General features: G+C 60.3%; 7 protein-coding genes across 8 annotated transcripts; 5 read left to right on the forward strand and 2 right to left on the reverse strand.

Annotated features, from left to right (window-relative positions):
• The first annotated feature begins 2,056 nt into the window (after positions 1–2,056).
• JDV02_009371 (uncharacterized protein) lies at positions 2,057–6,183 on the forward strand. Of its 2 annotated transcripts, XM_047991026.1 has the most exons (6): positions 2,057–2,328; positions 2,434–2,579; positions 2,634–2,727; positions 2,790–3,018; positions 3,080–5,385; positions 5,437–6,183. In XM_047991026.1, the coding sequence occupies exons 1-6, from the start codon at positions 2,139–2,141 to the stop codon at positions 5,535–5,537; spliced, it is 3,066 nt and encodes a 1,021-aa protein (XP_047847036.1). In that variant the 5' UTR covers positions 2,057–2,138; the 3' UTR covers positions 5,538–6,183. The 2 variants fall into 2 exon arrangements, with proteins under 2 accessions (XP_047847036.1, XP_047847037.1); XM_047991027.1 differs by lacking the exons at positions 2,057–2,328; positions 2,434–2,579; positions 2,634–2,727 and having other exon boundaries at positions 2,996–5,385.
• Positions 6,072–9,013, reverse strand: JDV02_009372 (uncharacterized protein). Its single transcript, XM_047991028.1, has 2 exons — positions 7,755–9,013; positions 6,072–7,657 (listed from the first exon to the last, which is right to left on the reverse strand). Exons 1-2 carry the CDS (start codon positions 8,859–8,861, stop codon positions 6,227–6,229), a joined length of 2,538 nt encoding a protein of 845 aa, XP_047847038.1. The 5' UTR covers positions 8,862–9,013; the 3' UTR covers positions 6,072–6,226.
• A 929-nt stretch (positions 9,014–9,942) lies between these two features.
• Positions 9,943–11,067, forward strand: JDV02_009373 (uncharacterized protein; the record flags this gene model as incomplete). Its single annotated transcript, XM_047991029.1, has 1 exon — positions 9,943–11,067. One exon carries the CDS (start codon positions 9,943–9,945, stop codon positions 11,065–11,067), a length of 1,125 nt encoding a protein of 374 aa, XP_047847039.1.
• Positions 11,068–11,898: 831 nt separating this feature from the next.
• On the forward strand, positions 11,899–13,831 carry JDV02_009374 (uncharacterized protein). Its single transcript, XM_047991030.1, has one exon. It carries the CDS (start codon positions 12,557–12,559, stop codon positions 13,664–13,666), a length of 1,110 nt encoding a protein of 369 aa, XP_047847040.1. The 5' UTR covers positions 11,899–12,556; the 3' UTR covers positions 13,667–13,831.
• Positions 13,832–14,054: 223 nt separating this feature from the next.
• On the forward strand, positions 14,055–14,842 carry JDV02_009375 (uncharacterized protein). The gene has a single exon (XM_047991031.1). The coding sequence runs from the start codon at positions 14,207–14,209 to the stop codon at positions 14,831–14,833; it is 627 nt and encodes a 208-aa protein (XP_047847041.1). The 5' UTR covers positions 14,055–14,206; the 3' UTR covers positions 14,834–14,842.
• Positions 14,843–14,953: 111 nt separating this feature from the next.
• THG1 (tRNA(His) guanylyltransferase) lies at positions 14,954–16,290 on the reverse strand. The gene is made up of 8 exons (XM_047991032.1): positions 16,195–16,290; positions 16,043–16,132; positions 15,858–15,989; positions 15,766–15,810; positions 15,538–15,710; positions 15,402–15,490; positions 15,251–15,355; positions 14,954–15,203 (listed from the first exon to the last, which is right to left on the reverse strand). Exons 1-8 carry the CDS (start codon positions 16,206–16,208, stop codon positions 14,985–14,987), a joined length of 867 nt encoding a protein of 288 aa, XP_047847042.1. The 5' UTR covers positions 16,209–16,290; the 3' UTR covers positions 14,954–14,984.
• A 156-nt stretch (positions 16,291–16,446) lies between these two features.
• SWD1 (chromatin binding protein) lies at positions 16,447–18,065 on the forward strand. Its single transcript, XM_047991033.1, has 2 exons — positions 16,447–16,908; positions 16,960–18,065. The coding sequence occupies exons 1-2, from the start codon at positions 16,550–16,552 to the stop codon at positions 18,008–18,010; spliced, it is 1,410 nt and encodes a 469-aa protein (XP_047847043.1). The 5' UTR covers positions 16,447–16,549; the 3' UTR covers positions 18,011–18,065.
• Positions 18,066–18,119: the final 54 nt, after the last annotated feature.

The following is an 18,119-nucleotide window of genomic DNA, read 5'->3' on the forward strand; positions in this document are numbered from 1 at the left end:
CGACGACGGTGACGGGAACGGCGGGCGTACGGGCTTGAGGGCTGCTGGGCGGCGGGGCACAAGCTGCAGTGACGACGGCGACGCGACGGCGACGACGAGTCCATGATCACGCCGCTGCGTCAGAAGCACATATAGGTTGGTAGTTGACTTGGTATGCGCATACATACCTACATACCTACATACATACATACATACATACATACGTGCATTGTATGTACATGGGTACAGGCGAAAATCACAGGCAAAGTCAACCTTGCTTTCCCCCGCAGCGATCATCTCGGGTCAATTGCAGGTGCGGCGTCGCAAAGAAGGAACACGGCTGGGATTCGCCGGGCTGGGGATTGGGCGCATCGGGTCCGGCAGACGACGTGACACGGGCCTCTATCTTGTCTGGTGCTGGGCTGCTCGCATGGAGGCGCGGAAAGGCTTCAGGTTCAGTTCCAGACGGCTGGCACCAGACCGAACCTGAGCCCTTTTTTCAAAGCCGCCCGTGAAGCAAAGCCCGTCGACTGGTCGGTAATAAATGTTGCAGCGGTGTGGTCCGCCAACAACTTTGAACGGCGACCATGACAGCAGCGGCCATATGGCGGGCAACCGGGCCCCCGTTCCGGCGCTATTTGACTCAGTCCTTTTTTTCGTCAGTCCATTCCATCATTCATTCGCTGGAGCCCAGCCGGCCCAGTCTGGCTGGCAGCTGGAGCCCAATGGCCAGTGGGTTGGACGGACGGCAGCGCCGCGGCACTGATGATAATGAGGTTGGCTGCCTGGCGGGCCGCCCGCGTCCACCGTCCAGGAATTAAAGCTGCTACCTTGGTCGGAGCTGCTGGCCATCCAAGGTACCGATGCGGCGTCGCATCGCGGCGGGGGGTACGGAGGCCAATTCCACCTGGGCCGCCTGGCGGTACCTGACGTGAGAGAGGAGAGCCTGAGATGCGGCGCGCGGTCCCTGGCGGGCGGCGGCCCCTCCTCCATCCCACCTCCTCGCGCGCCCCCCTGCCCACCCCCCCTAGTCCCCTTCACCCTCCAACCCAACCCAATGGATTGATGGATGGATGGATGGACGGGATGGGATGGATGGATCCCCTTCTCGTCGCCCATCAACAAGCCACACCTCCACGATGACCCTCCCTGCCGACCCAGCCCAAAATGAGGTATCCGTCATCCCAAGTGCTCGCGCCCAATCTCAGCCGGCGAGGAACAGACCTTCCAGGCTAGCCCCCTGTCGCTCGCCGTCACATCAAGCCCAAGCCCATCCATCTCATCGGCCCCTGAACTGAACAGACGGGGCATTGTTCGCACGCACGCCCGGCGATACCTGGCTGCGCCCAGTCTCGTCTCCTTTCTCCTCCTCCTCATTCTTTCTCCTCCCACCTTTCTCGTCCCAGTTCCATTCACGCAACTCGCCTGGGCTGATGCTGGCAAAAACCCCCCCTCTCCTTTCATACGTAGTAGCCATTCCGACCCGCTGCCGCTCTCTTCATTATTGCCCATCCACTGCTTTCCCCCCCCGAACCTACCTACCTACCTACCTACATACCTACTTCCCTGTCTTAATACTTACCTTATTCAACACACCGCGTGCAGGACTGGACCTTGCTTGGCCGCTTGCCAGCCCATAAGCGCCCCTCCTTCACCACTTACACCCGCCCGTCGCAGCGCGAGCGAGCCTCGTGGGACCAAATTTATCAGACAGCCCGTCTGTTTCACCCGCATCAACCTTCGCCCTCAGCCTCCCACCGCACGCACTCAATACTGCTCGTTCTCGAGCGCATACGGCTCACAGCGGGCGTTGCTTTTTGTCTCTTTTTCTTCTTTTTTTTTCTTCTCCTTCGCACCGTGCCTTGCCTTGGTATACTGTGCGCTCGCGCGCGGCCAGAACCAGTCACGGGATCGGCTCCATACTACCAGCCGTTCACCACCACCACCACCACCACCACCGCCAGCCGGCCTGCCCCCTATTGCCTCCAGCTGTGTAATTTCGCCCGCCTCGGCGACTGCGACTGCCACATCGCTTTTCGCCCTTTGTTTCCATCCACCACGCTCGCACAGCCGGCGTAACGCCCTCGCGCCTTTTTCACAGTCGTGTTCCCCCCTCCTTCAGCTCCTGGGCCATCTCGAGCTTCAGACGCCTGCCCGCCATGCCAGGCCTCTTTTCTCGACTCAAGGCGCGGGACGGCCTTCGGTCCAAGAAGAAGCAGGCGGCCCACGACCTGGCCAGCGCGCTGCCCGCGAAGCCCAAGTGGGATGATGCCTACGCTCGCAAGACGGTCGAACCCGAGGAAATTCACGACCTTCTCCACTACTGCACCGAGGAGCTCAAGGCGCGAGGTATGTCACTGAATATCCCACACCCGACCGTATTTTGGGTTTGACCCCAGGCCTGACCTGATCTGACCTGACCTGACCATGGCTAATCCATTCCTTGCATCGCAGGCCTCGACATTCCTTTCCTCCTCCTGCCCTTTCGCCCGACCTCCGATCCGAGCGCCGTGCGCACCTTTGTCAGACACTTTTTCGATCATGGCTACGCCCTCAGGGGCGAAACGCTCGTCCAAGAGCTTCGCATGACCGAGCCCATGGTAAGCCGAACCGCTACGCTCAGCCCCCAAGCCCGTATTCACGCCAATGTATAGGTCATATCTGGTGTTGTGAAATGGTGCTGGAGTCGACTCCAAGGCGGCGTCGTTGGCTGGGACGCCTATGAGCTATTCAAGGTTGGAGAGTTTGGTATGCCTCGACCGCCCATTGATCAATCCCCCCGTTTAATTCATTCACTCATAATCGTCAAGACTCCCACAAGGCCAGAGACTCGTTCAAGACATTCATTCCGATCAGTGTGGAGAATGGGGCTCGGCAGCGCATCATCTTCGACTTTTTTGACTTGATCGCCGCCGTTGCCGCACATGGCAAGTCAAACGGTTTCGGTGGTCGGCAGCTGTCTCGCATGGCCGCCTGGTGGGCCTTTGAACACAAAGACACCGGCAGTGGCTTCGATGGCGGCTATAAGGCGTGGCTTAGGTTAGGATCGCGACCCCGACAGCCGTATAATAGAACCACATTATGCTAACACAAGCCGCAGCGCCGCCGACGCAACAAGCCACCTATTCTTCGCCTACCTCCGATCACTGACGCCAGAGCAGAGCCCAACCGGGATCTCTCTACTGCCCAGGTCGCTCGAGAAGCTACTCAAGGACACCGAATACCCACCTCCTAGGTCGCAGGGGATGATGACGAGCACCAACAAGTTGGTAATGATGGTCGACGCAGTGTCTCCTACTCCATTTGCCCTGCTTCGGCGTGCCGGGCATTTCCAATATCGTGACACGGATCGGGGGTTGCAAGAGTTCTCCGACTACGAAGACCCGGTCAAGGCTCTGACCGAGGAGTGCCTCCGAGTTCTAAAGGCCATCTCGGCCGCGAACCAGTCGCAGGCGTCTAGCGCCAAGCATTCGACCAGCCTGCGAGACGCATCCTGGTCGCGTTTCGAGGACATGGGCTTCAGCACCCCTCTCACGGAGGAGGATGAGGACACCGACGAAAATGGCCCATCATCGAGGCATCCTCATGCCATGCGCCGAACCGCTGCATCGGGCACCGACCTCGGCCGGCCGACGACGCCATCCTGGGCCGACTTCCTGTCGTCAGGCTTTGTGGACGACAATGGGGCCCGCTCGAACTTGCTTCTGCCGCCGGACAAGGTCTTGCCGCCTATTGAGACGGGAATCCGACAGCACAGCTCGTCCCAGTCCCACAGACCACGACTTGAGTCGGACCGTCATCTCGAGCCCGGTGAGCTTGCTAGCATTACCATCATTGAACTCGATGACGCTTTCTGGTGGGTCTGGATGAGCAGTCTCGCTCCGGAGGAGACTGCGGAAAGGAAGTCTGCATTTGGCAGGTGCGCGTTGATCGAGACGAGGATCTTCAGCGCTCGCTGGATTGTCATGGAGGAGATGGTCGCCGGCGCGGCGCCTGAACCGCAGGAAGGCGCCTACATCGCCGAGAAGAAGATTTTCTTCAGCTGGACGAAGCGAAGCAAGACCCTCCGACGCAAATCGATTGGGAAACACGCCCTGGACCAAGGCGACAGCAACGGCAGAAACTTTGCAGACAGCAAGACGACTCTCAACGGTGAAACCCACGCAAGAGTCCAGGCCAAGGCAGCTCAGCTTCGCGCTATGAAGGATAGGGAACAGCAAGCTGCTTCCCAGGTCACTCAGCGCCGCGGCCGCACCGATGCGGAGCTTTTGGCAGAGAAGACTAACAGTGTTTTCACACTCCAACCGCACATCGTTGGCGAAGCATCGTCTGCCATGAAATGGGTCAAGAAGTACGATAAGGGCACTATCAAGGATGCCTACATGGCCAACAGCAACGCCGGACGAGGGCTCACCGTTTCTCCTGGCCTCTCGGAGCATACCAACGGCGCCTCCGCCGCCAACGGCTTGGCTGCCAATGGTTCAGTTTCACCGGGCATGAATGGTCGCAAGCCTGTCGAACACGTCGGCCCGGAGGTGCCTGCCAAAGACCCAGCAGTGGCTACTTCGACGTCCTCGATCCGCCGAGACTCGGTCCAGTCGCCGCCTCCAGAGGCAAAGGAGACACCTAAGCAGCCGACGGTCGAGCCTATCGAGCAACCGAATAGCCCCGTGCCGCCACCCAAAGACTTGACGGCTCCCGTTGTAGCGACGGTCGAGGCGGACGAGCATCATGTCGTGCCAGAGAGCCCGAAATCGCCAAAGGCCATGTTCCAGGCCAATAAGGAGAAGTCTGGGCTGCGGAAGCTGTTCGCCCGGAAGCAGCGGGCATCCAAGCTACCAGACAACGCTCCCGCCGACGTGAATGAGATGCTGCGACAAAGTCAACAAACTCCAGAGCCTGCTGTGCAGCAGACGCCAACCCCAGCGGCTACACCGTCGCGATCCATCGATGAGGAGGCAGCCGCGCGGAGCTCGGTTGAACCGTCCACCCCAGCGGCACCTATCCCTCACGAGCTGGTGACCCCTCCGGCTCATGAGCCTGATGTGTCCAAAGCGGCTGTGCAGGCGCGGTCGGACGGCGCCGCCGCCGAGGCACAAGAGGAGTTCTCTCGCTTCGACCAAGGACCTTTAGCCGACCAGCCTGCATTTGTGCCCGAGGACGACGAGGACGACGCCACACCTCCCCCAATCGCGCGTCATCCTGTCCGTCAAGCATCGCCCGCTGCGCCAGAGACGCCAAAAGAGGAGCTTAGCCACAGTGCTAGCCCTGGCGTACAGGGCCGATGGGCTCAGATCCGGAAGAACGCGGCGCACAGGGCAGCGACACGCCCCAGGGAAGACAGTACGAAAGTCAGCCCCGCCCGAGCCGGCGATGGCGGCGACGACGATACAAGTGGAGAAGAGAGTGAGTATTTTGACGATGATAAAGGGAGAGGGGTTGCTGACAGTGTTGCAGCAATCGAGTCGAGAGTCGCTCGCATCAAGGCTCGAGTTGCCGAACTGACGGGCAATATGGAAGACAGCAGTGCGCCCCAGGGAGCACAGAACCGCCGTTAGAGACGATCGCCTTTCAAAGCAAAGGGGGCCGGCGAACAACTGGGCAGCTGATTCGTCTCACCTCAAGCCGGAAGCAGTTTCGACGGTCACAGCCAAACCCCTCCACCAATGCCGACTCTCGGCGCGACTTGTTGTTTTGTGACGTTTTGGCCCACCACACATAATGCGAACTATCGCGTCTCGTTTGTCCGGGCTTGATTTCGGCCAGCTTTGTCGCTTTTTCTCTTTCGATCACACATGATACCACGGACGGCAGACACGGTCATGGGAGCCAAAGCCGAGTTATCGGAGGATTTGATACCAGCAGTGTCGAGGCTTGTCTTTTTCGTTTGGCTTCTGTCCGGAACCCCCCCGATGCCCCTTTTGCTATTGCTGTCATTCTTCTTTACTTTACGCTCTCGGGCGATTAATCCATCGCCATGAAGCCCCGTTTCCTCTCTCTGCCCGGGGGAGAGCAGTCGAGGTTTACACCAAAATGGGAAGACGGTGACACGGATCACAAGCTTGCTGTTTAAGGGAATTTGATACGTAGATGCCAGAGAATGGAATCCTATACGCGTGGGTGCGCGCTCGTTTCTCTTTACATTGTAATGTGTAGTGTGTAGATTTTATCATCCATTTCAGAGCTCTCGTGGTTTTCTCTTCATGTCCTCAATTCGTATAAACATGTCGTGTGTATGTATGCGTGCCTAGTCCTCGTCGTCGTCGTCCATGTCCACCATGGTGATGCCACCCGCCGGCCTGTCATCGTCCGAGTCCTCGGGGTCGGTCGAGTCGGGTGTCATTTGGCGCGTCTTTTGCTTGGGCGGTGCTCCAACGGGGCGCCTGGCCAGGCGAGGCTCTGTGGCGAAGAAGTCATCGTCCTTGGGCTGCGGATTCGAGCGCCTTGTGGGCAAAGCGGCAGGAGGAGGCGTGGCGTTGAAGGCCTCGGACGGAGGGCGCTGAGGCTCTGACGGGGGGTCGTTTTTGGAAGAGGAGGAGGCGGCGGATGCGCCGACGGGGCGTCTAGGGATGGGCGAGTCGGGGTCGCGCGACGGCGAGAGGGCCGGGGGCGAGATGGTGAGGCCGTGGAGGTCGTTGGCCACCTTGCTCTCCTTTCGTTTGGCGGAGGACGAGGGCGGTGGCGGTGGCGCGTCGTCAAAGTCGACGAGGTTGCCCTCGGCGGCCTGGTCCTTCATGCGGATGACGTCGTCCTTTTCGATGTCGCGGGCGGCGCGGACGCCGACGAAGCCGCACATGCGGAGGATCTCGCCGGTGAGGTCCGGGTAGCGCAGGTGGCCGCTGACGCGCTCGCTGAGGTCGACGTTGTCGAGGCCGCGGACGCCGCGGATGGGCTGCAGGCCGGCGACGCCGAGGGCGAGGCTGTGCATGCGGTAGAGGAAGCCGAGGACCATGTCATTCTCCGAGTAGACGTTGAAGATGCGGCCCGAGACGACGGGCCGGAGGGAGCGCCAGTGGGCGGGCTCGGAGGGGGCGGGCGCCCCGATGAGGACGACGTCGGCGACGAGGCCAAAGGCGTGGCGCTCGGCGAGGTCGCGCAGGCAGGCGTGTATGGCGGCGGCGCCGAGCGAGTAGCCGACGAGGGTGACGGGGCGCTCGCCCTGGACGCGGTTGGCGAGGGCGTCGGCGAGGAGGCGGCCGGCCTTGCGGGAGCGGTTGCTGGCGCGGCTAAAGGGGTTGTCGACGTTAGAGGCAGCGGCGAGCACCTGGATGGGCCAGAGGGCGGCCCAGAGCGTGGCCAGGACGGTGCGCTTAATCACCTCGGCCTTGAAGGCCTTCCATGCAAACGACCCGACCAGGTCCCGGAGCGCCGTCCCCAGCGCCAGGAGCGTCTTCATCTCGTACCGGAGCGCGAACACCTCGGACGAGTCGTTGCCCAGCACGCGCCACGGCCGGGTCACGTCGGCCTCGGAGTTGAGCCAGCCGTTGATGCCGATGGTGACGCGCAGACGCCGCTGATCTTGCTGCTTCTGCTGAGTCTGCCGATGCCGAGTCCCGTCATCCCCTGACGACGAAGACGATGCCGGCGGAGGTGGTTTGCAGTCCTCGCCCCATTCCTCGGCGAGGGGGATGAAGCGGAAGTCCTCGACCTCTTTGGCGTAGTTGTCCATCATCTCACCCTGTGCGCAATGAAAGCTCACGTCAGTCTCTCTCGCTCTCTCCATCTCACTTTGGGTACGCAACGACAACATGCCGTATGAGATGCATCCCACGTACCGTCATCTTGGCCCCGTAGGCGCCAAAGAGCGCGCCAACCAGCGCACCATTCATCCAAAAGATGCCGAGGAAGCTCGCCACGCCGCCCAGTCCCACGCCGCCCATGATGCCGCCAATGGCGCCGGCGACAAGGGGCGCCGCGAGCCCGCCCGTGACGCCGATGACGGCGGCGCCGGCCACCGAGGCCAGGCCGACCTTCCAGAAGCGGCTCACCTTGTTCTCCTGCCTGCGCTTGGCGGCCTCGGCCTCGGCCGACATGGTCTCCTTGCGGCCCTTGTCGGCCGTCGAGTTCTCCATGAGCGAGTGCGCAATCTCGGCCTCCTGGCCGTTGACAAAGGCCTGGGACAGCTCCAGGGCGGAGGCGAGGTAGAGGACCAGGGCGCGCGAGTGCGCCGAGTACTTGCCCGTGGAGAGCAGCAGCAGCAGGACGCAGCTGAGGGCCTCGCGGCGGTCCTCGGGCGGGATGGTGGTGAGGCGCGTGGGGATGGGGTGGTAGAGGGCCTGCAGCGAGGCGACGTCGTCGTCGGCGTCGGCGCGGGTGAGCTGCCCGCCGCCGCCACCGAAGCTGATGAGGTCCTCGCCGTGCTCGGGCGTGTCGAGCCTCTTCTTGTCCATGGCGTCGCGGCGCTTCTGCCGCTCGGCGCGGATCTTGTCGCTGTCCTCGACGCGCACAATGTCAGCGATCTTGGGGCGGAACTCGTCCCTCCAATCCTTGATGTGCTTGACGGCGGCCCGCTGGACGCGTTGCGCCTGGCGAGACTCTGTTTCGCTGGGCTTCTGTTGCTGCTGAGTTTGCTGCGTCAGTTTCTGTTCCTTCTTCTGCCTCTGGGCGTCAGCCGGCGAGTCCCAGTCGTCCTGCCACGCAGCCTGCCATGAGCCTCTGCCGTCGTCATCATCATCCTTGGAAACCTTGGTGTGGCGGCTGGTTGCGTGCTCGTCCGAGTCGTCAATGTCTGCCGGCGCGAGAGCCCCGAGGTCATCGGCAGAGGTCTCGATCTGCGAGATCATATAGTCGACAATCTCATCCACGAGGCGCAGGAGGGCCTGCCGGCGGGCCGGGTTGAGGGAGATGACGACCTGGCGCGGGTCGGCGCAGAGCGGAGCCATGGTCGACCGGCCGTGATGCTGCGTCGTCTACTACTACATGTAGCGAAGGGAAGTGCGGTGCCGCTGCAATTGAATGGACTTTGCGGTTGCGCAGAGAGGAAAGGCGCGGCGTTGATGGGGGAGGATGGTAACTCGTAAGCACACGGTGAGAGGGAGGGGGGAAGGGAGGGGGGGGGGGGGGGGAGACGTCACTGTACAAAGTGCAGCTGCAGGCAGGCAGGCTGCTCGACGTGGATGCCTATCGTCTCGGCGCTCCTCCAAACCCCTGCACCTGCAACAACAATAACGACACGACGCGTCTACATGTTTCCCACGCGAATTTACAGTACACGAATTATTATTCATTTGTTGTTTATACCCAAACTCTCTGCCCGACGGGGTGCCTGTCGTCTTGGTCCAACCGCCGTTACGCAGCATCACCGCAGTTCGCGGGGTTGCTTGCTTTAGTCGAGGATTGCAGCACACGTAAATATCAATTAACACTAACTTACCGTATACCTCCGCTTTTTTCCATTATTCTGAGGACCTTCCCTTGGACTCTCTTCTTTCTCGCAAGACCTTGTGTAAGCATTGTCGACGGGCGCGGAATCCACATAAGCCCCCTCCATGTTTTCCCTTGCTCTAAACAGTATCGAATTCTGCATCAAATCTGTGAACATAATTCTCGTGTGTCTGGAAACGCTCTGCTAACAATACAGCTGGTTCAACCCAGCCAGCTATCTTTGAGGGAATCGTGCAACCAGCGTAGTCAGGTGGTAGCTCCTAGCAACGCAGGCACTCTTTGAGTTGAACGCACCACGGTTCACCGTGGCATCACCACCGCTTGCGCTGCGGCACCAAGATCTCACTCGTGTTCAATGTGTGTGTCTCGAATCTAGCTCTTTAAACCGCTACCTCGGAGGTCCTGAGCCCACGTGAACCTCTTGCTTTCTCCTCCATCGTCGTCACCGACGAACGCTGATCCATCGCTCGAAGCCTTACCCTATGAGCTGGCGTGACCGCTGCTTAAATCACGGAGCCCAAACACGGATCCTAAACAGTCCTTCACTTGTCAGGCTCCGCGTGGCAAGCGTTTCTGGCCATGGCCAGCCAGGGAGAGTCGCCAGCGCGGGCGTACGATCCGCTGTACCCGCAGCCCATCGAGAACATCTATCTTCAGCGCAAGCTGTACGCATTCCGCGACGCATTCGAGCCAACTTTTGCCCGTCAGACCGACACAGTCAAGCACCAAGCCGCAGCGGCGCTCAGGGAGATCGCACGGCAAAGGGACAATGTAAACCCGTCTAGCCTCTCATGGTATAGAGGCAAGAAGCCGGTCGACGCTGGAACGTTTTTGGCGCTGGGAAACTGGTTCGGCCAGCGGATGGTCATTGACGACCGCCTCGACTTTCACCCATCGGAGGAGCTCTTGCAGGAAATACCCTTGGGACCCCTCGTCGCACACGAATCCTACAGTAAGATGAAGAAGCGCGTTCAGCTCCAAAGGCAGCTTGGTGCGTCCACTTCGAGCTCGCACCAGCTGAGCAAGAACGATGGGGCCTCTACTTCCGAGCACTCGGACACAAGAGGATCAACCTCATACCAGCAGAACGATAGGCAACAGAACGTCTGGCAGTCATCTGGCAGCGGCGAACTGGGGGGCGTCTCCAGCAACACAGTTGAGCCGAGCGCTCATCGTGAGCAACAAGCTCCTGGCAAGCATGACCTCATGACAGACACGTCTGCCCATCCGCCACAGAAACGTCATAAGAGCAAAGATGCCGCCGGAGATAAACAACCCCCCGACGGAATTTGCGGAGGGATGTTCGACCAGAGCACTGGAGAGACTCGGGACATCACGACGCTTCAGTGTCAGTTGCGGATGGCCAAGGGCACAATCGCGCATCTCGAGAAACTGCAGCTCGACCTAGAGGTGCGCAACTTGAGCGTTGAACAACGCGCCGTCGCAGCCGAGAAGAGCCGGGACCATCTCCGAAGGGAGCTTGCCAAGCTCCAGACCGACCTGAAGGCGGCCCAGGCGGAGCGAGACTTTGCGAAAGAGCCGGTTACGGCCAGTCGAGGACCGACACTGCCCGAGGCTGCGAGCGAAGTAATAAGCGAAAACGCCCGTCAAACACCCGGCGCGGCCCTTCCCCTCGACGTCGTTCGACAGCTTCTTAGTGACGCTTTCCGAGCCGGGTTGAATGAGCGGCAAAACGGCAAGTAACTGGTCGTGCTGAGCCCACCGAGGGCCTGTGGATAAGGGCTTTGCTCGGGGCAGAGGTCGCTGGGAGTAGCGAGCGTTTTTAAAAGGTTTGAGGAAGGATGTGGCATGGGAATGTCGTGGCTTGGTATCTGGCCAAGTAGCTGAGGATACAAGGTGGCGAGCCTACCGTCCTGGAATGGATACAAGTTCAGCACCATCATCATTCGCGTATTCAATTCGTGATTGTCTGATGAGGCACAGCGGTTGTCCCATGATGACATGTTGTGGGCTTTGTCCACCTGAAGTCCGGACATGTCTCAGACAAACTTCACAAGGCCACAGTCGTGTGGTGCCAAAGGTGTGTCGGAACAGAGTGCGCTGATGAATGATGAACGGACTCCATCAGCTCGTCTGCCTGTCGTCACCCATTCCACGAGGAAAACCACGTGGCTTGCGACGGACATGTATGATCCGCAAGATCCAGCAAGAGGCTAGACGGCCCGGCCAGCGACGAGAGTGTCCGCCCAAAACCCGTGGTTGATACCCGAGACGCCGACGGGGCCTGGGCTCCACAAGCCCAGTCCCGGCCCGAGGTTCTTTCTTTGCCTCTGGTGGAGGGAGGGCGAGAGGGCATTTGGGGAAGCTTGGGCGCGCGCGGGGGAGGAAAGGAAGGAGTGGGGGGGCGCGATCCGATCGCCACTCCGGGAGGGTCGGAGGCGCCGGGTTGCCGTCTGGCATTCCGCTGAAGAACCCCAGGGGCGGCCATTCGTGCCGAGCGGGGCATTTCCCTTGTCATCAGTCATTGGGGCGGGGGACATTATGCTTATTGTTACTTGTTGATAGCCGTTGGGGGCTGTCTGGAGGGCAGCCGAGTCACGGATACAGGGCTGGAAAATTCCCCATCGGCGGCCGATTTCGTCCGTCAAGCGCGACGTCATGACGACACCAGACAGGAATTGCTGTCTGGAACATCACGACGCGGTTCCTGCAGAATTTGCAACTACAAACTGGTGACTCCCACGGCCACGCCATAGAAAAGTTGACAGGGGTGGTGGTGGTGGTGGTTGTCGTTGCTGCTGTTCGTGACGGCGAGCGCAGGGTAGCGGTGCCCAAGTTCACGACACCCTTTGGCGGCTGACGCCACTGGCGCAACCCATCCCTGACCCGGCGGCGTCCAGCGACAAGCCCGACTCGTTAGATTGTTTTCCTCTGCAGCGGCGTCGTTCAGCCACAGGACAGGAGCGGTGCAGGTGCAAATGCCAAGCGGCCCGCAGCACGAGTCGGCGGGACCTTCGGACGGGAAGGTCGCGATGCTTGCCCGCCATGGACGACCATCGTCGCCATCGTCATCATCGGCCGCCTTTCTATAAGTAAGGCAGGAGGGGACCCGGCTGGAATCTCAGAGACCATCTTCATCATTATCAACACCATCACCACCACCACACTGCTCACCAGTTGCGCAAAGCATCCATCCTCCTCCATCAACTATATCCCGACCACCCACCAGCCGATGCGATCCTTCCTCTCCCTCAGACAGACCCGAGCCGCCTTCCACCAGATCCAACGCGCCAACATGACCATCACCCAGCTGCCCAAGCGGATCCGCGCCGTCCTGCAGCCGGACCCCAAGACCGACGCCCTCGTCCTCGGCGAGACGGACCTGCCCGTGCCCAAGCCGGGCGACACCGAGGAGCACCTCGTCCAGATCAAGGGCACGGCCCCCTGCCTCAGCGAGCTGTCGTGGGAGCGCAACTTCCCCGACGTCTTCGACACGGGCCGCGAGCGCGTCCCCGGCACCGAGGGCGCCGGCATCGTCGTCACCTCACCCGCCGGCTCGCCCTTCAAGCCCGGCGACGAGGTCTACTTCCGCAACAACGCCAACCGCCGCGGCTGCCTCAGCGACTACACCCTCATCACCAAGAGCAGCCTGGCCCTCAAGCCCAAGACCCAGTCCTGGGTCGAGGCGTCGTGCACGCCCCTCAGCTCCCTGACCGCCTACCAGGCCCTGTTTGAGCACGGCGGGCTCGACCCCCGCGCCATCTCCACGCAGGACGCCGACCCCAAGGCCCGCGAGGCCAACGCCAAGCGCCGCGTCCTCATCACCGCCGCCGGCGGCAGCGTTGGCGGCTGGGCCGTCACCCTCGCCTCGGCCGCCGGCGCCGGCGCCGTCATCGCCGTCTCCGGCCCGCACGGCAAGGACGAGGTGCTCAAGGCCGGCGCCACCGAGATCGTCGACTACACCCAACAGTCGGTCGATCAGTGGGCCGCCCAGGACCCCTCGCGCCAGTGCGACCTGGTCTTCGACTGCGTCGGCGGGAGCTCCCTCGCCGGCTGCTGGGCGGCCGTCAAGGACGGTGGCATCCTGCTCAGCGTCTCCGACTCGCCCGACCGCGTCCGGCCCGAGTCGGCCGCCGACAAGAAGCCCGTCGTCGCCAAGTGGTTCCTCGTCGACCCCCGCGGCAGCGACCTGAGCGAGATCACCAAAATTGTCGACGCCGGCATGGGCAAACCCCAGATTGACAGCGCCGTCCCTTTCGAAGACTTTCAGAAGGCATACGAGAAGGTCGACGGGCGCAAGGCCAGGGGCAAGGTGGTGATTAAGGTGACGGACACGGAGTAATTGCTTGACGGATGGAGGAACGCGATGAAGAATCAATGGGCCACAGAAAAGGGAGCGGGCGCAATGAAGAGCAGTCCTGCGGCGCGCCAATTGGATGCCCCGGAGCTTGAATTGAAATATCTAGCGACGCCAATTAATGCAAGCAAATCATCTAATGAAAACTATCAGACAATTTCTCGTTGTGCAAAGTGAGACTTGTTGGGCTATGTTCAGGGTCCTGCAAAGTGCAACCTACGCAGTAACACAAGTCGCACTACCAGCCGCCATCACGTCCCCGCCGCAGACGTGTTAGTGCACTCAATCAACAAAGCTTCCGATAAGACGGGCGCCCCGCAAAAAATTTTCCCAGACTCTGGCCGTCAACATCCAGAATGCGGGACCCTGTCAACTCTCCATCCCCGATTCCCACCGCTTCCAACGCATTCAATCTTTCCCGTCGCGCGGCACTTCACCAGCCCGGCAGTGCGTGGACACGATCCGCCGCGGGCAACAGAAAGCCGCACAACACTTTCGCTGCACGCGCGCAGCAGAGCAGCCGCGATGGACGCCCACGCCCTCCTCACCTCGCAGGGCTGGCGCGGCAAGGGCCACTCCCTCCACAAGACCGACGACGCCATCGGCCTGGCCAAGCCCCTGCTGCTCTCTCGCAAGGACGACACGCGCGGCCTCGGCACCAAGCAACACTTCACCAGCGACCAGTGGTGGATGAACGCCTTTGACGAGCAGCTCAAGGGCCTCGACACCTCCAAGGACGGAAAGGTGCTGCAGACGGTCACAACGGGCAAGCTCAACTCCATCGAAAAGGGCTCGCTCGGGCGCTGGTACCTATACGCCTCGTTCGTGAAGGGGGGCTTCCTGGAGGGGACGGTGCGTAACGAGGAGGACAAGGACTCGTCCTCATCGACGGACTCGGACGACTTGACGCCCAAGACGGACGACGACCCCGCGCCGAAAAAAGAAACCAAGGAAGAGCGAGGGGCGAGAAAAGAGGCCAAGAGGAAACGCAAGGAGGAGCGCGCAAAGGCTAGGGCGGCGCGTCGCGAGCGCAAGGCCGCCAAGGCCAGCAGGTCTGCCTCGAGTTCAGACGCTGACGACGAGAAGCGGAGGCGGCGCGCCAAGAAGGAGGAAAAACGGCGCAAGAGAAAAGAGAAGGAATCCAAGTCATGACAAGCGTGCAAATCGCGAGGCCCCGAGTAAGGGCACATGGGCTTGCAAGTCTGGCTGGGTGAAAGACAACACTGCATAGGCACGGCGTTTGGTTGCGGCGACTCGTTTGATACCCGAACGGATAATGAATAGAATTAGATTGCATAGACCTTCACGTTTCTTTCGGGGCCTTGCCTGGCTTGCCCGACAATATCCACGGCCGTCGGTCCCAAAAGTCGTCTTTAATGATGTCTAGATGCTCCACCACGACCCGCGCCTTGGAGCGCCGCTTCTTGTCCTTGTCGGCCTGCGTCTTGGACTGCTGCACGGGCTCGGCCAGGTTGTCCATTTCCTGCGCTACTTGATTGCTGTCCGCGTCGACGAGCTCGTACTGACTTTGTTAGAGGTGCTCTGAGCTAGGTGATCCATGAAACTCACATCTCGGAAGACGACGCTGCCCTTTTTGTAAATCTCCGGCTCGTTGTTGTAGTTGATGTGGAAGCGCGAAAACAAAATCTCGTTCTTGTCGGAGGCCAGAGTGCCCTAGTCAGGTCAGCACCGGCTCATATCGGGTGGGCGGTCGCCTTACCGCCAGCGTCTTCTCAGCCTCTTTATTGTCTAAGCCACCGAGCTGTATCAGAGCCCAAAAAGTGGTATTGTAAAGATTGTTGATGTGACCTTGATAGATTAGCGAATGCCGACTCGCCGGGTGTGGCACGTCTCACAATCTACCTGCCGCCAGCTCAGGTAGTCCCGCAGATTCTGGACGCCGGGGTAAACCACTGCGCGTCCATCAAAGGTAGGGAGCGGGTATGTGAGGGGAGCATCGGGAAAGTACGTTGGCCAGGAGTAGACGTAGTTGGCGGTGAAGGTGGAAACGATGGTGCTGACGAGTTTGCTGGACGGTGTGAGCATAGAGACGTGAGTCTGGATGGGGAGGCGGGGTAGCGAACCTGGCTCGCCGCTCAAACAGACTGCAAGATTTATGGAATACAAAACTTTATCCAGTTAGATTAGATGACACGCAAGCGTGAGAGGAGACTACCTGTATTCGTCGCTGATGCCGTATCCGATGGTGATCTCGGGTAAGTCTGCGACGACAGCCTTGGCCGCCGCATTCATAAGATCTAAAGCCCTCCGGTCGTTGGGCTTTTCGAAGCCATACTTGGCACACATTCTAGGGCATGTTGTAAGAGAAACGCACACAGGGCGGTGGTACAGGGCTCATACTTTGTGAAGCCCCGGCCATCGATGCGCACGACGATCCATGTATTCGGCAGCAGTGAGTCGGGCTGCTCAAAGTTGCGCACATATTCGAATCTGCTCTGGTCAGCACTTGGAAATAACGTCTCACCGGATATCAAGAGTAGGAGACCTCTCACTTTGAGTTTGCCATTGTGCCGACTCTTGCGCACAGGCGGCTCTGGTGAGATTGTGATCTTGTTAGAGTCAAGCAAGACTCATGCAAAAGCCAGAGCTCACGATGTTAGTGCAGCAATGTCCTCCCCCCCCGCGGTGGGGTTGGCCGGATTGGGTGAGCTGGATACTAGCGCTGTTATGCCAACGCCGGGGCGTGCGGCCGGCGGGCCTTTTTTTCGCAGCCTCGCGCGGGACACGATTCCAGCGACCAGCAACCACACACGCAGCCTCTCGCGGCAAACGCATGCCCCCTTGGCCTCGCCCGATGCCTCACCACCCTTCGGTCACCTGACGAATCCCTTCGTCGCAGTCGCAACCATGAATCTGCTCCTCTCCGACGACTACCTGCTTCAGGACTACCCTGAAAGCATCACCAACACGATCCGCTCCGGCCATTCGACCATGCTGCGGTTCAATCGCAAGGGCGACTACCTCGCGTCCGGCCGGGTCGACGGCACCGTCTCCATCTGGGACCTCGAGACGATGGGCGTTGCGAGGAAGTTGAGAGGACACAATAAGAGCATCACATTTCTCAGCTGGTCGCGGTGCGGACGGTATCTGCTGTCCACGTGCCAGGGCTGGAAGGCCATTCTCTGGGACCTGAAGGATGGGCAGAGGTTGCGCGAGGTGCGCTTTCGCGCGCCAGCCTACATGGCGGAGCTGCACCCCTGGAACCAGTACGCGCACGATGCGATTGTGTGACGCGACATCGTTGCTGACTAGCGCAGCCTACAGTTTGTCGCGTCCCTCTTTGAGGAGCAGCCGGTCCTCGTCGACATGACCGAACCTGTCGACGTCAAGCACATACTGCCCTCGGCCCCGAAACGCGCCAACGCTGACGGCGATGCAGCTCTCAAGGAGAAGCAGGCCAAAGAAGACGCGAAACAGATGACGACATCGGCCATCTGGACGATAGCGGGCGATCACATCATCGCAGGCACGAGCAAAGGCAAGCTCAACATCATCGACGCGAGAACGCTCGAGATCATCTACTCCGAAAAAATATGTGGCGGTGTCATAACTACAATGCGCATGACCGGGTCCGGTAGGGAGCTCCTGGTCAACTCGCAAGACCGCATCATTCGCACATTCCGAATACCGAACCTGTCGGTGGAAGACTTGGACCCCGATACGATACAGGTGCCCCTCGAACACAAGTTTCAGGACGTCGTCAATAAGCTGTCGTGGAACCACGTCACGTTTAGTGCAACCGGCGAGTACGTTGCCGCCTCGACGTATAACAACCATGAGCTGTACGTATGGGAGCGGAATCATGGCAGCTTAGTGTGCATGCTCAAGGACCCAAAGGAGGAGCAGGGCGTCATAGAGTGGCACCCTTCCCGAGCGCTCCTAGCAGCATGCGGGCTAGAAACGGGGCGGATATACATATGGTCGGTGGTGAGTCCTCAGAAGTGGTCGGCGCTGGCGCCAGACTTTGCCGAGGTGGAGGAGAACGTCGAGTACATCGAGCGGGAGGACGAGTTCGACATTTACGCGCAGGAGGAGATACACCGGCGGCGACTCGATGCCGAGGACGAGGACGTGGACGTCTTGACGCTAGACCCGACCAAGTTTGACGACGATGTTGACGGGTTTTGCATGCCCATCCTCTTCAATCTTGGCGAGAGCGACAGCGAAGACGAGTTCATTGCGGTGTCGACGGGGACGATGCGGCGGCGAAGTCCGGGCGAGGGCCAGAGCGATGGTGACGGGGTGGCCGACGCGGCGCCCGCCAAGAGGGGGCCCGCTGGCAGGGGAGGCCGAAGCAGGAAAAAGTGAAGTATACTGTAGCCATAGCTTCACGCACGCACTGCGCCCAGTAATTGACCAGAGTGAAATAACCGATGGGTCGTCGAACAATAATGTGAGCATGTCTTGATTGAGTGGT

This window comes from Purpureocillium takamizusanense, chromosome 9 (genome assembly GCF_022605165.1).
Source record: "Purpureocillium takamizusanense chromosome 9, complete sequence".
Classification (NCBI taxonomy): domain Eukaryota; kingdom Fungi; phylum Ascomycota; class Sordariomycetes; order Hypocreales; family Ophiocordycipitaceae; genus Purpureocillium; species Purpureocillium takamizusanense.

Excerpts from the sequence above, each read along its gene's own strand:
- JDV02_009371 (XM_047991026.1), top strand. The coding sequence starts at position 2,139 with ATGCCAGGCCTCTTTTCTCGACTCAAGGCGCGGGACGGCCTTCGGTCC. Across the intron at positions 2,329-2,433 it reads CGAGGAGCTCAAGGCGCGAG|GCCTCGACATTCCTTTCCTC; the intron begins GTATGTCACTGA and ends CTTGCATCGCAG. Across the intron at positions 2,580-2,633 it reads TTCGCATGACCGAGCCCATG|GTCATATCTGGTGTTGTGAA; the intron begins GTAAGCCGAACC and ends GCCAATGTATAG.
- JDV02_009372 (XM_047991028.1), bottom strand. The coding sequence starts at position 8,861 with ATGGCTCCGCTCTGCGCCGACCCGCGCCAGGTCGTCATCTCCCTCAAC. Across the intron at positions 7,658-7,754 it reads CCTACGGGGCCAAGATGACG|GGTGAGATGATGGACAACTA; the intron begins GTACGTGGGATG and ends CATTGCGCACAG.
- JDV02_009374 (XM_047991030.1), top strand. The coding sequence starts at position 12,557 with ATGCGATCCTTCCTCTCCCTCAGACAGACCCGAGCCGCCTTCCACCAG.
- JDV02_009375 (XM_047991031.1), top strand. The coding sequence starts at position 14,207 with ATGGACGCCCACGCCCTCCTCACCTCGCAGGGCTGGCGCGGCAAGGGC.
- THG1 (XM_047991032.1), bottom strand. Across the intron at positions 15,711-15,765 it reads CTGTTTGAGCGGCGAGCCAG|CAAACTCGTCAGCACCATCG; the intron begins GTTCGCTACCCC and ends CACACCGTCCAG. Across the intron at positions 15,204-15,250 it reads GCAGCGTCGTCTTCCGAGAT|TACGAGCTCGTCGACGCGGA; the intron begins GTGAGTTTCATG and ends TAACAAAGTCAG.
- SWD1 (XM_047991033.1), top strand. The coding sequence starts at position 16,550 with ATGAATCTGCTCCTCTCCGACGACTACCTGCTTCAGGACTACCCTGAA. Across the intron at positions 16,909-16,959 it reads GAGCTGCACCCCTGGAACCA|CCTACAGTTTGTCGCGTCCC; the intron begins GTACGCGCACGA and ends TGACTAGCGCAG.